At 35.9% G+C, this 16,372-nt stretch overlaps 3 protein-coding genes across 4 annotated transcripts; 2 read left to right on the top strand and 1 right to left on the bottom strand.

The window, feature by feature from the left end:
* The first annotated feature begins 1,948 nt into the window (after positions 1 to 1,948).
* LOC18015936 (cyclin-T1-5) lies at positions 1,949 to 6,403 on the top strand. 2 transcript variants are annotated; one of them, XM_006398109.2, is made up of 7 exons: positions 1,949 to 2,098; positions 2,787 to 3,044; positions 3,583 to 3,664; positions 4,005 to 4,139; positions 4,358 to 4,533; positions 4,623 to 4,774; positions 4,864 to 6,399. In XM_006398109.2, exons 2-7 carry the CDS (start codon positions 2,818 to 2,820, stop codon positions 5,814 to 5,816), a joined length of 1,725 nt encoding a protein of 574 aa, XP_006398172.1. In that variant the 5' UTR covers positions 1,949 to 2,098; positions 2,787 to 2,817; the 3' UTR covers positions 5,817 to 6,399. The 2 variants fall into 2 exon arrangements, with proteins under 2 accessions (XP_006398172.1, XP_024010958.1); XM_024155190.1 differs by lacking the exons at positions 1,949 to 2,098; positions 3,583 to 3,664 and having other exon boundaries at positions 4,864 to 6,403.
* Positions 5,551 to 9,784, top strand: LOC18015935 (CBBY-like protein). The gene is made up of 12 exons (XM_024155191.1): positions 5,551 to 5,819; positions 6,747 to 7,035; positions 7,145 to 7,191; positions 7,300 to 7,363; positions 7,722 to 7,770; positions 7,889 to 7,957; positions 8,068 to 8,129; positions 8,243 to 8,323; positions 8,739 to 8,893; positions 8,994 to 9,078; positions 9,176 to 9,319; positions 9,465 to 9,784. Exons 1-12 carry the CDS (start codon positions 5,813 to 5,815, stop codon positions 9,565 to 9,567), a joined length of 1,155 nt encoding a protein of 384 aa, XP_024010959.1. The 5' UTR covers positions 5,551 to 5,812; the 3' UTR covers positions 9,568 to 9,784.
* Positions 9,785 to 9,935: 151 nt separating this feature from the next.
* On the bottom strand, positions 9,936 to 15,218 carry LOC18015934 (protein ROOT HAIR DEFECTIVE 3 homolog 2). The gene is made up of 23 exons (XM_006398107.2): positions 15,049 to 15,218; positions 14,740 to 14,924; positions 14,496 to 14,562; positions 14,280 to 14,382; positions 14,032 to 14,102; positions 13,751 to 13,814; positions 13,607 to 13,672; positions 13,479 to 13,526; positions 13,343 to 13,405; positions 13,161 to 13,217; positions 12,912 to 13,070; positions 12,758 to 12,826; positions 12,581 to 12,672; positions 12,416 to 12,494; positions 12,137 to 12,302; positions 11,884 to 12,008; positions 11,533 to 11,795; positions 11,335 to 11,431; positions 11,088 to 11,258; positions 10,811 to 10,915; positions 10,633 to 10,727; positions 10,443 to 10,539; positions 9,936 to 10,362 (listed from the first exon to the last, which is right to left on the bottom strand). Exons 2-23 carry the CDS (start codon positions 14,891 to 14,893, stop codon positions 10,081 to 10,083), a joined length of 2,493 nt encoding a protein of 830 aa, XP_006398170.1. The 5' UTR covers positions 14,894 to 14,924; positions 15,049 to 15,218; the 3' UTR covers positions 9,936 to 10,080.
* Between the last annotated feature and the right edge of the window lie 1,154 nt (positions 15,219 to 16,372).

Raw genomic sequence — 16,372 nt, 5'->3', positions numbered from 1 at the left:
CATAAATTTTTGTTGATTAGATAAATCAACTATGAATTTTTAATTTGGTCAAAAACACTAAAATGCAGTAATAATATTTTTTCTAATATTGCAGACTTTTTTTTGAACAGTATTTCATTAACTTAACTTAAAGTCAATTACACAGTAAGCGATTTACAAAGACCGAGTCAGCCAACAAGTTGCATAACTACACACATGATACTTCATGATATCAATCGTTTAGATTCGACCTCCTTCAATTACATTTTAAGATTTACTAAAATAGCAGATTAATTGTTTAAATTAGGTAGTAATCCGCGCTTTGAAACGGAACGAGATATCTATAATTTTTTTTATAGTATCCAAATTTGAAATAAAAATTATAACTTAAAAATTTGAAAAATATATATTATATTAGTATAAACTATATTGTTATATAAAAATAAAACTAGTTTGATAACAATACAAAGATAAAATTGTAATATATAATATTATATATAATACATTTTATTGTTAGAATAATTAAATTAATTATAACAGTGATAAAAAAACTACTTATGAATAAGTTTTTTAGTCAATTACAACACTAAAAAAACATGAATGATAAAACTAAATGAAACAAATATTTTTTAAGTTGATTACAACACTCTCGACAGTTAGACTAACACCAACTTGATATTTTTTTTTTGCAAAGTCTTATGATATTCACTTTTATTTTTAAAATATTCTTCAAAAAATTTAAATCAGAGATTGAGTTGAAAAAAAAATCATGGGAAACAAAGATTATAATTAGGTCAAAAATGCTATTTTCAAAAAAAATTATGAGTAAAATGTTATGGAAGACATTTTTTTATATAGACGCTAATCGTAAGGATTTCAAATTATGTTATATAGATTTTCAAAAGCTTTGATTTTAAAATAAGCAATAATACAAAATAAATGCAAAAAATGTTTGATAACTATATTAGGTAACAACCAAATTCTATCTACATTATTTTTTTTTGTTTTTCAAAATTCAAATTATCACATATGCTTAAAAATATAAGTTTATTATATGTTTGATGTGATAGTTAATTCAGAAAATAAAAGTCAATAAATATGATAATTTTCAAATAATTTATATTATATAATTGAATAAGGATTGAATATACGAAAATAATTAATATGATATAATTAAATTTCAAATCCTTTTTATTCTATTTAACTGGCTAAAAAATATGTTTTGAAATTATTTACTATTTTTGTGTCTCTTTTTGAATAAATTATTTTTAATGATTAGTTTGATAAAATATATTTGATTTTCTGACTAAATTAATATGAGTGACACATATTGTAATTATTCTAATAACATAAGTTTTTTTTTTCTAAACATCTTTGAGGAACTTTGTGGAGGAGATACCTCAGCATTGCAAACTTGTTAATAACATATGAAACAAATGTTATTTTTAAAGTGTTTTTGTTAATTAATTAATAATATAAAATAGTATGCAAATTTGATCTAAAATACGTGTTTTTAGAACAAAATAATATGTTATTTTATAAAACATCAGCATTTTTCTACAAATTGAAAAAAATGTTCATATATGTACTTAATTTTGTTAAAATTTGTACGTAGTTATTTGATTATTTCACTGTTATTTTGATTAAGCTACATTCAAATACACTTTAGTTAATTTATTATAACTATTGTTTTTACGCAAAATTTAATAGTTTTTTTTCTTTGGAAAATGCGCGTATAAAATTTATTTTAGCTGTTGATTTATAATTGCAATTTTTTTTATGAACATTAACTTCTAGTTTTTTAATTTTCTAATTTTCTATCACAAAATAAATATTAAATGTCTCTAAAGAAGATTAACGATAATCTTATTGCGGCGAAAACCCAAAAAAAAAAAACGATTAGCTTATTATTATTAATTATTGTTTTCCATTAATGTGAAAAAGGGAAAGAGTGAAACTCTCTCAGCTTTTGGGTCTTTATATCAGACTTGATTTCACCCTATCCCTTTTCTTCTTCCTCCTTCGTTTCTCGCGACTTCTAGGGTTAGGTTTTGTTGAATTCACGCGTTATTCTTCTCCCCCAATTCTCGACTGGAGAAGTTATTCCATCGCAGGTAAGGTAAGTATCTATTCTTTCTTTCCTTCGCTCGTTCGATTACTGTATTGAATTTTCGTCGATTTCTTCTTCTTCTCTCGATTTGGGTTGCTTTTATCCCCCACCGTCAAGTGAATTTTGAACGAAATTTTCAATCTTTCGGTTGATTGCTCTATAAACCCTTTGGATCTGATTTTTCCTGCCCAGTTGCGAATTCTCTCGGTATGGTTTTTGTTTTTTGAGCAAAATTTCGAATTTGTGCCCGAATGTATCTAATTGGCGATGAGATTTGGGTATTAAGTTATCCGATTTGTGTTGGCTTAGTTCGGAATGAGGTTCGATAAGTTCGTTTCCAATGATTTGCAATTCGCAAATGCTTTCTCGTTCGCCATGTTCATAGCTTGAATTTTTACCCCCTTTTGAGTTTTAAGTCTCGTTTTAGACTATGTGGTTATGTCAAATCCACTGTTACTATTCACGAATTCAGTCTTTTCCGTGAAATCTGCTTTCTTTGTCATCTGTCAGCTGATTCTTGGTCTTAAAGTTTTTAATCCAATTATGAAGATCATAGCTAGTACTATGTTTTGTTTGCTGGGGAATTCAATCTATTTTTTTCGTTATGATCTCTTTATCTATGTCCTTTCTAGCTGTTGAGTATCAGTTTGATAACCATCGTAAAATGATGCACATTTTTTGGTTCTGTTTTTGCTAGATTGGGATATTTTTGGATTTAGAAGATACTTATGGCTGGAGTACTAGCTGGGGAATGTTCGTACAGCGAGAGTGGAGTTTCGTCTCACTCGAGGAATTCCCATGAAAAGCAAGACGAGGTTTCCCGCTGGTACTTCGGAAGAAAAGAAATAGAAGAAAATTCGCCGTCAAGGTTGGATGGTATTGACTTAAAGAAGGAGACTTACCTCCGCAAATCCTACTGTACATTTTTGCAGGACTTGGGAATGAGACTGAAAGTGTAAGTTCTTTTTTTCCTTTCTGTTTATGTACGCCGAGATTGGTCCATTTTTCATTGAACTGCTTCAAACTAGCTTGTCATGATAAATCTTCAAAGATTGTGTAATATAGTTGCCCCTCTACATATAGATTTAGTATAATTGGAGTATGATCAATTTTGATGTGCTGGTGATGGTTTTAGGCATACCTTAGTACTGACATTAGTTCTAGGCTTCTAGCACCTTCCATAAAAAGTTGTAAAACTAGTGTTTATTTTGTCTCAATGTTTCTTTGATTGATATGAATACAAGGAAGAGATAGTTACTAGTGGTGACGAAATTATTGCCACTGTCTGATTCTACTTCTTGTAAAACTAGTGATTTGTTTGATCTAAATTTTTCGTTCATTGACGTGAATGCAAGGAAGAGATAGTTGTTAGTGGTGAAGACATTACTGCCACATTGTTTGAATTTTACTGCTTGTAGTCATGGTTTCTGCACTGTTCAAAGCTTTCAATTTTTGATTCTCAGTGAGAGTGGCTGATATAGTTTTCCAATCAGTCCCCAGGTTACAATAGCTACAGCGATAATCTTCTGTCATCGATTCTTCTTTCGCCAATCACATGCAAAGAATGACAGAAGGGTGAGTTTATGTTTTGCACCTGAACGAGTTGAATACTTAAATAAATATGGACTTTAGTCTGTGTTATTCGAATCACTATGCTGTAGTCTGGCTAGTGTAGAATTCAGGTATCGCAATGTCTTGGATCCTTGGTATTCTTATATATATTGGTTCCATCTCCTTGCCATTTTTCCTGGTAGTTCTAGAGAGTACATGAATCCGAATTGTGATATAGATTTAGCGTTTTACTTATCTATGGAAGGATTAATGAATTGGGATTGTTGGTGCTGATTAATTTCTTCTAGAACAGGAAAACATATTTAGATCTTTACTGAGCCATATCTTGATTTTGTTTACACAGACCATTGCGACCGTATGCATGTTCCTTGCTGGAAAGGTTGAGGAAACTCCACGGCCCTTGAAAGACGTTATTTTTGTCTCCTATGAGATCATAAACAAGAAGGATCCTGGTGCTGCACAGAAAATCAAGCAAAAGGTATTTATCATACTGCTGAATCTTCTCAAATCTCTTGCCCCCGTTTAGCTAGTTTAATTGAATGTATCGCTGTTCCCCATATCCTCTGTGTTCTTTGACGTTAAGGTTGTACTCTTAGCTACAGACTTTGATCCATCGTATTGTAGAACCATGGTCCTATGGTACTGATTTATTTCTTGCTCGTTAATATTGTGTACTGATTTATATCACTGTTGCAGGAAGTATATGAGCAACAAAAAGAGCTTATATTAAACGGAGAAAAAATAGTACTTTCTACATTAGGCTTTGACCTCAATGTTCATCATCCTTATAAGCCCCTTGTAGAAGCAATAAAGAAATTTAAGGTGGCGCAGAATGCTCTTGCCCAAGTTGCATGGAATTTTGTTAACGATGGGTACGTTGAAGTGCTATTTCCTTCTAAAGCTTCCAATAATTCTATGTGCCTTGTATTTTCTTCTTCATACAATGGAAAGTGGCTTGCAGTCTGCGGACATCACTCTGCCTGCAATTTAAGCCTCATCACATTGCGGCTGGTGCAATTTTTCTTGCGGCCAAGTTCCTTAAAGTGAAGTTACCATCAGATGGAGAGAAGGTTTGGTGGCAAGAATTTGATGTCACGCCCCGACAATTGGAGGGTATGTAACATGATGAAATTGAATCTTCGACATTTGTTACTTTGTTTAGATATGTTTTGTAGGAGTGATCACCTTTTTGTATATTTCAGATGTTAGCAACCAAATGCTTGAGCTTTATGAGCAAAACCGTGTCCCTGCCTCTCAAGGAAGCGAAGTTGAAAGTAGTGTAGGTGGAGGGTCAGCTCATCGGACAGGCTCCAGAAATGCAGCGTCAACCGATGAGCATGTGGGTTCCAGACACACATCAGTACGTCCAACCCATGAACATTCAAATTCTGATAATCATGGGGGTTCATCAAAAGGCGTTTTGAATCAGAACAATGATAATGGGGGTGAGGCAGCTAATGTCAGTGTGGGCCACAAGGAGGAGACAGAGAGAGAAACAAAACAAAGCCCGCATCCTGAAAATCATCCAGCTCATAAAGACAGTGTGAGAGAAGTCTCCCATGACTCTAAACCTTTAGTTGAGGCACCTGGGAAGGACAACTCAGAAAGAGAGGGTGGAGAGCTTCAAGATGATGGAACTGTTCACAAACCTAGAAATATTGATACAGGTGATGCCCCAATAAGCCAATCGCCAAAAGACTTGAAATTGCTTCGAGATAAGTTTAAGGCTAAACGGGAGAAGGCTAAGAAGTTTCTAGGTGAAAGAATGAGGAAAAAGGATTTGATGGATGAGGATGATTTGATTGAAAGAGAATTGGAAGATGTGGAACTAGCTGTTGAGGATGAAAATGCGAAGCAAAAGAACGTACAGAGCAGGCCAAAGGTCGATAACTCTGATCCCGTGGGTACAGAACATGGTGAGATTCTAGATGTTAAAGGGGGAGCGAAAAACACAGAGGAAGGCGAAATGGTAAACGATGTGTCCCCGATGATGCACAGCAGAAAGAGAAAAATGGGAAGCCCTCCTGAAAAGCAGTCAGAAGGAAAGAGACGCCACAATAGTGAGAATGGTGAAGAAGGCCACAAGACGAGCAGAGGTAGTAGTCATGGTGATAGAGAGCACAGAAGACACTCACAAGAGAATAACCATTCATGAGAGGTAATGATTTTTTAAAACTGCTACTCTTGATTTCATCTTATGATGGTCTTTCTGAGACCTTTGGCACTTTGATGCCCAACCATGTGAACTTGACTTCTACATGGGTCGGTTCAGTCGTTGGAACCATGCTCAGTGTATTGTATGTTGATTATATACCTATTTGTGGCATTTTGCACAATCCAACGGCTTGAACAAAGACTTATCATCCTAAAAGGATGTTGAGAAGCTAATTAGGTTTTCCTTCCAGTACTACTACATGCTAGGGAATTCTAAAATATGCATTATCACCTGCTTTTTTATTGTTTCTGTGGTATTTTAAACCGGGCAACCGTTTGATTCGGCTAGGCAACTTCATACTTTCATTTGCTTCCATTTGCCTTATCATTAGCTCATTTCTCTACTATGGTAAGATGAGAGTTGGGTCATTGCTTGCGGAACTGATCATAGGAAGTATAGATTGTAGTCAAGTCCACAATCACTCGATAACTTCTTTGTACAGCACATTGCCTAACAGAGTTCACTTTTTGATAGCTTCCCCAAAATTTTGTTATTATTAGATTGTTGTGTACATAAGTTATCTTTGATGTAAAAGAGAAACCTTTGTACGGCGTTGAAGTCAACTATGTAATAAATCTGTAAGATTTTGTTTTCTTAGTTGTGGTCTTCTAACCCATTACAGAACTTTCACTTAATTCAAAAGGATTGAAGTGCAATATCATCAAAAACCAGAGTGTGAATTTGCAAGGAAACATAATTCGATTGAACAATCAAAAAGGGAAAAGGATAAGAAATCATCACAACAAAAAAACTATATGATCTATGCTGGAGTGGAATTTGGAGAGCGCCAAAAGTCATAATAAAAATCTATGCTATATTTTATGCAAATAATAACAATAATCATTGGAGACCTTTTTTTGTATGAATCAGCAAAGAAACCACAGACGGTAGCCATGGAAATCGCTTCTTGTTCGATACTTAACAATCTTCAACTTTCTTGTACAAAGACTTCTCTTTTCACTCGATATTTGAGCAACCAGTCATCACACGACACCGGAAGACGCAATTGCTTACCTTTTTCCGATTTCTCAGAGAAATCACAGATTCTCGGAAAATGCCTGCGATTGCAGAGACAGAGATTCTCTACGCGTTGCTTATCAGCGAGACCAGAAGATGTAAACCCATCCGGAGAATTCGCCGTGATACTTGAGGTTGATGGGTAAGTTCCGATGTAGAAAAGCTTCAAACTTTCTTAACAGATTGTTGAACTGGAGCAAGTTCTTGGTTTTGATTCAGTGATGAGTGACTTTTGTTTTTGTTTATTTTAGGGTAATGATTGATACATGGTCAAGTAATCGCCAGGCGTTCAATGTAGGTGCGGCTTAAATCACCCATTTTTCTAGAATATTTTCAAATTCCATGAGATTTTGTGGTCTGTGATGGTTTCTCTTTCTGATGTTATTGCTCGTATTGTGAATTCCAGCTTTTCAAAAACTTGGGCTTGACTGTGCAAATTGGCCTGAACCAGTATATTCAGACCTTTTGAGGTATAATATCTAAGTTGTTAACGATCTCTGACTTGTGTTTTCTGGTTTGCTTGAAGTTTACTTTGAAATGCTTAAGAATCGATTCTGTTGCAACTGTTTTCATCTATTTGTGACCTTGATGAATCAAGTATTTCGGTTTCCATATCTTAGATTCTGATTGTAGGAATTAAAAAGTCTATTAGATACGAAGCTGATAATTCTGTTCTATTCAAACTATTATTGCTTCTTCTTTTGTCTTAGACTCATAAACAACGACTATTTTCTCTTTGATTACCCTCTAAATGAGTAGACTATTAGATTGAGTTCATTTTACTATTGCACTTCATTATCTGAAGATGTTTAGTTAATGATTTTCCAGAAAAGGTGCTGCTGATGAAGAGAAAATGTTGGTTTTGTATTTCAACCAGGTACGTTATCAAATTTTTGTTTAAGCATTATTATTCATTAGCAAAGCCGAAATACGAGCGCATAGTTATCAAACTCTGAAGCTTCCTTCTTCTCACTTGTTTATCTACCTCTTTTCAGATTGGGTGGCCTTCGTCTTTGCCAACCAATGAGAAAGAGACTTTTGTAAAAAGTGTATTGCGAGAAAAGGTTGCACGCATACTTGAACATGATGTTATCTTCAGCTAACTACATTCTCTTCGAAGTTAAGGTTCGATAACTCCATCAATTGCTTAACTTTTCAACTTGTTTGTTGGCAGAAAAATGCAATGAATGAGTTTCTGATGTCGAAAAGCTTACCTCTGAAATCTGGAGTCCAAGAGTGAGTCTCTTTAGATATGACTGAGAATTTCTCTTTCAGATTGAAACAAAGAACTAGAAACGTTTTTTCCTTGTACTTGTAAATTCAAATTCGTTTACCTTTCTGCACTGTAGGTTTATCGATAATGCAAACACTGAGCGAGTACCTGTTGCTATAGTAACAGCCTACTGCAAGAGTGGAGACAAAGTAGCCTTGTAAGTAGCTAAGCTCCCAAAAACATTTCTTTCTGCAATTCAATAAAGTCATTTGTCCTATACGTATCCATTCTTTAGTTCTCGCTGCCCAAAGATGCACAAATTTTAGTTTTCCAGGAAATCTTTAAGGTTCACACGCATATGATTTTGATATAATCCATGATATTCTCAAATGTTTATTTTGTTGGAAACGACTATAGCCTAGGAATTTGCATCAGAATCTTGAGGTTTCATTCTGTTTTTGTATAACTCACATATTAGAAAAACAGAAAATTGCAAGGTTAAAAATAGCACTTGTGAGGATATTATACAAAACAATCCATTAGCATAAACAAAATCTTACATATATTTTGTCTCTGTTGTTTCTCAACAATCTTGATTGTTTTTTTGTCTTTATGATGTGAGTATTTAACAGATCCATTGTTGAGATGCTTGGCCAAGAAAGGCTTCCCAATGTGAAGATTATCGGAGATAATGAGGTGGAACAGAGTATGTATGGACAACTTGTTCTTGGCAAAGGAGTTTCTTCAAGTCTAGAGGAGCAACTAGTGAAGGAAGTAAAAAAAGCAGGTATAGAGCTCGGAGACAATTTTCAAGTACTTTTGATCCACAGATCTTCCCTATGTAATTGCAGTAAATATCTCATCCTCCTAAAACTTTTTTTGACTAGCCTCGGCTGAGAAACAGAGGATAGCAGAAGAAGTTGCATCGATGCTAAAACTAAGTGTGGATTTAGACACAACCTCATCTGAGAGGTAGAACTTTCTGTTCTTCTTAACATAAAAAATCCAATTCCATACCTCAACAAGAATAATAAGATATCTTCTTGTTTTCTTCTTTATTTTCTTCCAGGTTGGAGAAAATTGTTGTTGCTCTGCGTGCTGCTGCGGAATATGCTGGATTACCTGTAAAAAACTGTGTACTTGTTGCTGGTAGTCAACCTGGAGTTTCTGCTGCAAAGATGATAGGCATGCCATGTGTAGTCATGCGAAGCAGGTATGGTGTTCGGTTTTTGATGTCTATTGTTTCGATTTTTGTTGCTTATTCCACACAACTAAAGCTTAAGATTTACTTCGTGATAGTTTCTTCTGCGTAACTCTGATCATTTACTCATTTTCGTTACCATCTCTTTCTCCGCTAGTTTAACTGCAAGAGGTGAGTTTCCATCCGCGAAAGGTGTAATGGATGGGTTTGGAGGTGCAGATTTGACAATCTCAAAACTTAGGCACAAAATTAAGTCTTGAAGAAACAATTCAAGAGAGCCGTCTCAGATCAGAATGTGGAAATACTGTCGAGCATTTGTTTACTTCTCGAAGTTTTGGTGAAGTATTTGTCTTGACTCTTGATATTTATCTGTAGCTACATGCTGTAACATATTGATTCTTTGTAATGTACTGTTTTGTTTAGTTTTCAGACATCAACAAGCTTCTATGCAACCTAATGTCCATTTAAATTCCAAAAGGTATGCACTTTTATCTTGTCTAGCCTCAGGGGAGTGTATGATCAGAGAATTCAGTAAATGAACTTCAATGAAACGTAATTTAAAGTTCTTTGGATTTTGGAAGGCTAATACAAGTAATACAAGATTCAAATAACTTGAGCTACTTATTTCTTCAAAGTTTTATTCGAAATTATATAATATGATTTCGTTTTCAAGTCAAAACACTACCTATATATACTACAGTACGATTTTTATGAAAAACATTTCAAAACCGACATTGCTTGTTCTAATGGTAGATATTGCACTTCTAGTTGGTTTACATTTGAGAGATCTCTGTTTCTTGTACGTTTCTGGTGTTTCGTCTCTGAACCAGTGCAGGGCTTGAGTATTCTGCATCATCATCAGCCAATGATGATATGTTTGACGAGACAGATTCTGAGATGGAGTTTGATGGAGATTGTTGATGTCGGTAGCTTTGGGAAGCTGAGTATTGAGGTGCTTCCTGAGTTGTTTTTCCTTGAGCCTCTTCGGCGAGTTTTCTTAGAAGATTCATAACAGTTGGAAGAAACTTTGACGTGATGGAGAGTACTCCAGCAAGCTAACAGATGCAGGAAACATGTTGTTAAAGACAATGTCTTGTGTTTGAAACAAATCGAGGATTAAGTAATTAGAGCTTACAGCGCCGTGTTGAAATTCCCTAGGAACGTCAAGCTGCACCCATAAGGCTTTGGAGAGTAAAAACGCCACAAAGAAGCCTAAGAGGTACAAAGGATTCCTGTTCCAAAAAGTGAAACATGCCAATGAATCTATAACACTTCAGAAGAATCTAGAATGTGTTGTAAATGAGTGCAAAGACATTGAACTTTACTTCAAGAGCATCATGAATTCATTGAAACCAAGGACAATCATCAACACAATCGCCCAAGCTGGTGGAAGCCAGTTGTTATTCCGCTTGTGAGCCTCCTGTAGAGTAGAAATGAAAACATACCATTGATTAGAATATGTAAATAATACAAAGAAATTCTGAGATAGATTTGCAAAATCACCTGTGCTGAAATAGCTTGAGTTACGGTATACTCGGTCTCAGATTTAAACTGTCTCCACAGAGACTTACATTGTACTGGCGTCAGTAGCACATCTTTTGGAGGTACCTGCATCCACCAAACCATAACATTGGTATTTCTATTTTACTACAAATGGAAGCGGCATCGGTAATAGCATCCCATGTGCCACAATGCTATATATTTCCACTAAGTGTGATGCCTCAATAATAGTCACATTTATTAACCAAAACTACACTAGAAATCACTGTATCGTGTTTACCTCTTCCCAGGAGCTAGACGCAAGTGGATCCGTAGAAGTTCCTAAGCTTCTGTTGTGGGAAGATGCAACGGAAACAGTTCCATCCATGAGAGAAGAGAAAAGAGTACTCTCAATTTTGTCTTGTCTTTCATCCAAACGTATAGCAGCCATCACAGATAGAAGACTTAAAGCCTGCCGGATAGCAACAGATAGATAGAGTTTCATGACATTAACTTAGCCCTCTTCGCCATTAATTCTAAATAGTTACCTCAGCACGAGCATCTTTTGTGATTGCTCTAATATCCTCTTTTCCAGTCCAGACCCGTGGCATTGAGTCTTTGTCATGACTGAAGACCGTTGAGAACCTGAATTGCGTTTAGAATAAAATCAAGCTCAAAAAACTGAAAAAAAAAATTATATATATAAAAAGGCTATTAATAGGACTCTACTCTGATCTTTCTCTTACCTATCTTTCATTCGGATCAGAATCTTGGCAGATTCTTCTCTCGCCTTTTTCTCCACTAAACTCTGAGAATAGTCCTTTAGATTCTGAACCATAGCATCAATAGTAGCGTCATCTAGCTCAAAACCAGTAACCACATCCAGAAAATTTGTAACAGCTGTTTCAGTCTCCCGTTTGAGAAGTGTCCTTATGGCAGGCCATGTCTCTTTTCCACCAGCTTCGAATAAAGACTCGACAGGTTCGCTCAGTGCTTGAGTTAGCCGTTTCTGTAAAACACCATGAAGCAAAAGAAATATTAATACGAGCCCTTATTAACAGCTAATAAGTTAGAAGACGAGAAACCCAAAGCAGAACCTTATAGTTGGCAGTTAATTCAGATAGTTTAGCAGCCTGAGCAGAAGATGTGTGAGAATCAATGTCACGACAAAGTTTCTCTCTGATTTTTGATGCATCCCAAGTCGCTTGTTTAACCGCAGCATCTGAAGGGACGAATACAACTTATAAGAGTTACTCTCGTCTAAATGTTATTGTAGTCTTTGGCCCCAACATATTGTTTCTCACAAAGAGACTCTCCTTTTGAAGCAAAAACTGAAATAGGAACTCTCACCTTTACATCCTTTGTCAAACACAAGGAGACAAGACTGTTGGGAGTCCCGCACAGCACTTGCGAATCCTTCACCTTGACTTAAAGACTGTTCCAGGCTGATCTTAAAGGAGTCCAGTGCATTGGATCGTAGATGTCCCAGCATGGTAGCATAGGCAGAATACACAAACTGGAAATTTGGAGAAAATTTGAAAATAAGGGACCCAATATCATCATAATTCATAAGTAAGTAGTTCTGAGTCAAGACACTAAATGCAAAGCCAAATCCGGAGGAATTCTTACATCCAAAGCTTTGGATTTCAACTGTAGACGCTTTTCTTTTCTTACTCCTTCATCAAAGTATATTGCCTCTGCATCGTACCTAAGAACGGGTACGCAAAACATAATTAGGCAGGAAAATTTTTGCTCGGAATCAAATACTCCAGGAACCAAAAAAGAGGAGCTTACTCTGAGAAGTATTTTTCAAGGATAGAGCTAAGCTTTCTGCCGAAACCAGGAACCAGACCTCGTTCTACGGCTTTTTGCAACTCCAACCATCTCTAAATAAAATCTACCCGTTATATCTCACCAAATATAGATCAGCAAGAAAAAGTTACAGTAGGTAAGGAGGCCACAGAAGCACACCTCATCGGTTGCCAAGTGACGTAGCATCTCACCGGCTATCTCTTCACACCGAACAGTGGCAACCATTACCTTGAACAAGCATAAAACAAAACAAAATAAGGTCACAAGATGAGAAAACACGGTTTAGACACTTAGATTATAGTGAATAGAAGACCTTGTGAGCAGGAAGGTCCAAGTCTCTATTCTCTTTTATAACTTTCCAAATCTCCTGGGAGCTGAAAGAAAATCCTGAAGCCGGAACTACACCACGTCTATCACCAGCAAGTCCCCCAGGCGAAATGGAATGGAAAAACCTCTGCCTCAACTCAGCAACCTATTTAGAAGTTCGCATGAATCAAGGGAATCAGTCTTAGGTTTACTTTGATGCTTCGAAAGACACGTGGTTTACATATCAGAAGATTACCTCTTTCTTAAACACATTTTCTTTCTCTTCATAGCTGGATAAGGCAACGACCTCCACCTACAAGCATATATCGAGCCGATTATCAATTAAGGAAAAGACAGAGGTATATCATGAACAATTTGGTAACAGTACAAGATTCATCAGATAGAAGCATCGTCTATATGGGAAGACTATCTCCTTACATTAAAGAATTCACTTAGAGGTGTATTCTTGTGTGCTTCAGGCTTGCGAACTAAATCCCATATCTGCAACGAATGCCAAAATGAAAGAAGAGAAAACATTAAATAAAAGGAAATTGGGAGAGAGCGTATGTGTTACCTTCTGAATATCTTCTCTTAGAACAGGTTCAAGAAGCTCTATTGGAGTCTACGAAAAAAAAAGGAGCACACGTTAATCTAAGAAATATGACTTCACCATCAAGAATCGTATTCAATTGCAAACCAAACCTTTGTTTTATCACGTATGACAAAAAGAAGAGTTGTTTTACGAGGGCTAAACAATCGCATCATGACCTACAATAGCAATAATAACCAAGTTATCGAACCTGTTCATTGAACATAACATTTCTATATGTAAGCTCATCATTATACCTGGAAAACAGTCTTCAGTAATGGTTTGTTGGCAGCCTGTTCCCTTCCGATGTCATGGCACCACCTATGGAGTTCATTTTTTTCATTAATAATCTATCAAAAAGGGTATCTAAAGCCCAAACCTTTTATGCCTATGTTGGAAGATCTTAAAAAAGTAGACTCGAAATCTGAAATTAGCACTTTCTTCTTATAATACTGGGCAGATTAGCTTTCTCCTTCCAAGGTTTATGTACATCAGCAATAGTTATCAGAAAAAGATCAGACCAAACATAAAGACTCACATGTTTATCAGTACAATATCGGCAACAGCCAGAGCGAAGAGTGCACTTTGTTTCTCAAATGTAGTGTCATCCTGAAAATTACGGCGACTTAAATTCCGAACCGTTGACAGAAAGAATAACAAGACAAATGCTTGAAACACATAAGTAGAAACTAAATGTATAACAAGCATCCATAATTTCTGAGCGAGTAAGCTAGCCAAAACCCTATTCTTTGAATATGTAGACTGTGAATCGTTATCCATCGTTACCTCGCCTCTTTCTCTACCATCAGTACCCTCCAAATCCATGGCAAGTGTGAAAGGCTCAATTCCAACACACCTAGCCATCCAAATACCTTTGGTTGTCTGACTCCTGTAAGCAAGAATGAACACAAAATTACCAAAGCCAAAACAAATCTCCACACTAAAAATGGCATTGCCACAAAAAAAAAAATATATATATATTTGGAGAATATGACTATTAACCTTCCCGCAAAAGCATCCATTTCCCTAAAACTGGTTTGAAACAGATGATTCAAAAGTGTACTCTTCCCTGTTAATCACCAATAACATACCACAATAAGCAAATCAAAGTCAAAACTATATAATTAAGTAGCTATGAGAACCAAAATCAACAAAAACAACACAAAAAGATATCAAAAATCGTTTATTGATTGGAGTCAGAAACTTCAATCCCAAACTCCATAGAAGAAGAAGAGCAAACTCATACCGCTACTCTGAGGGCCCATGATTGCAACAACTGCGTAAGAAAGTCCACAATCAGAGAGCTTCGTCTTCTTCACGAAACTCTCCAAACCCTCCACGTTAAATTCACCATTCCCATCGATTAGCTGCGTCGAGCAACAATCCTCGCTTTGCCCCATGCCTTTCTGACGAAAATCGACTTTATCGGATCTACAAACCCATCCAAAGAGCATAAAAACTCAGAAATTTCGATAGAATTTTACTCTCCTCGGATGATGTTGAAAGCATACATGCATCAGCAAAGCAGAAACTAGTGATTTTTTGCTTTTCTTACCGATTTCAACTAGAAACGCGATTTTGCTTTGGGCAGTTCACTGTTGTAGCCGAAGATTGTGGAGAGAAGAAGAAAGAGGAAGGAAGAAGAAGAAGAAGAAGAAGGAAGAAATACAACCGCCTAAATTGCAGCGAGAAATATACGAAGCTTGTTTCTCGAGTTTCTGTCTCCTTTGCTTTTCTTAAGAAAAAAAATTATATTTTACTCCTTTTAAAGATTTTTTATTTTTGACGATTTACTCTTTTTTTCTAAAGTATTTATAAAATATATTTAGGTCAAGTTAAAATTGTCTATTCAAAGCAGAAATGGATCCGAACGAACAAAGATATAAACAAGTAAGACATTCTGTAATCTTGCATTTTCAAAAAAATATAACCCTTGAAGCTCTTGTATTCTGATAATCTTCCATTTTCCAAAAAATTATAGAAAACTACATACACATCAATTATTCGAAAAAGTTAGACAAGAACTGCAAAAAATATCCAAACACAGCTAAAAAAATATCATCATCTTTCGGACCGAGAGCATAATTCCATATTCTTCAACTATGCCTTGAAATTGTCGGAGAGACCGAATATGATCTTTTTCGCTTGTTGAGAATAACAGAATATCGTCGATGTATATTAAAGCCGTGTGGAGAAGAGGCTTAAATATACGAAGCATCGCTTACTGAAATAGCGATGGTGCTGTCTTTAATCCGAAAGGTAGAACATTCCATTGGAGATGTCTGTTGGGTAGGCAGAAAGCTGTTTTGTATCTTTCATCAGGATGAACACCAAGTTGCCAGAAACCAGACTTTAAATCAAACTTGAAAAATATGGTGGCTCCTTGTAGGTATTGAAGGAGTGCCTTCTTGTTTGGTAGAGGAAACTTGACGTCTTGTAGATATCGGTTCAGTGGTTTGTAATCAATTACCAGTCTGAGTTTTCCTCTTGCTTGTTCTGCCCGGTTGTTCACATAGAATGCTTTACATGCCCAAGGTGAATTTGTTGATGAGACAACTCCTTGTTTCACTAGTTGGTCACATTCTTCATTTGCTTGTGTCAATAATGTTGGCGGCATGCCTGCGTGACTTGCTTTTGTCGGAGTGGTATGGACATTTTCCTTGAAAGGTAGAGAGACGAAGAATTCTGAATTCAGCCATAACGGTTTGTCACATTTTTGAAGGAAGTCTGTGTGAGAGTCTGCACATGAGACTATTGCGATCTCTTCTTTGATTTTCTCGAAATCTTGAGATATGACTCCTTCGACCATGAATAGACGTGGGATTGTTGTAAAAACTTTGTAGAAAGCCTTCCATCTCATTCCTCGTGTCTCAATAGAT

Source organism: Eutrema salsugineum, unplaced genomic scaffold (assembly GCF_000478725.1).
Source record: "Eutrema salsugineum unplaced genomic scaffold, Eutsalg1_0 scaffold_20, whole genome shotgun sequence".
NCBI lineage: Eukaryota > Viridiplantae > Streptophyta > Magnoliopsida > Brassicales > Brassicaceae > Eutrema > Eutrema salsugineum.
This window is presented reverse-complemented; position numbering and strand designations above follow the sequence as displayed.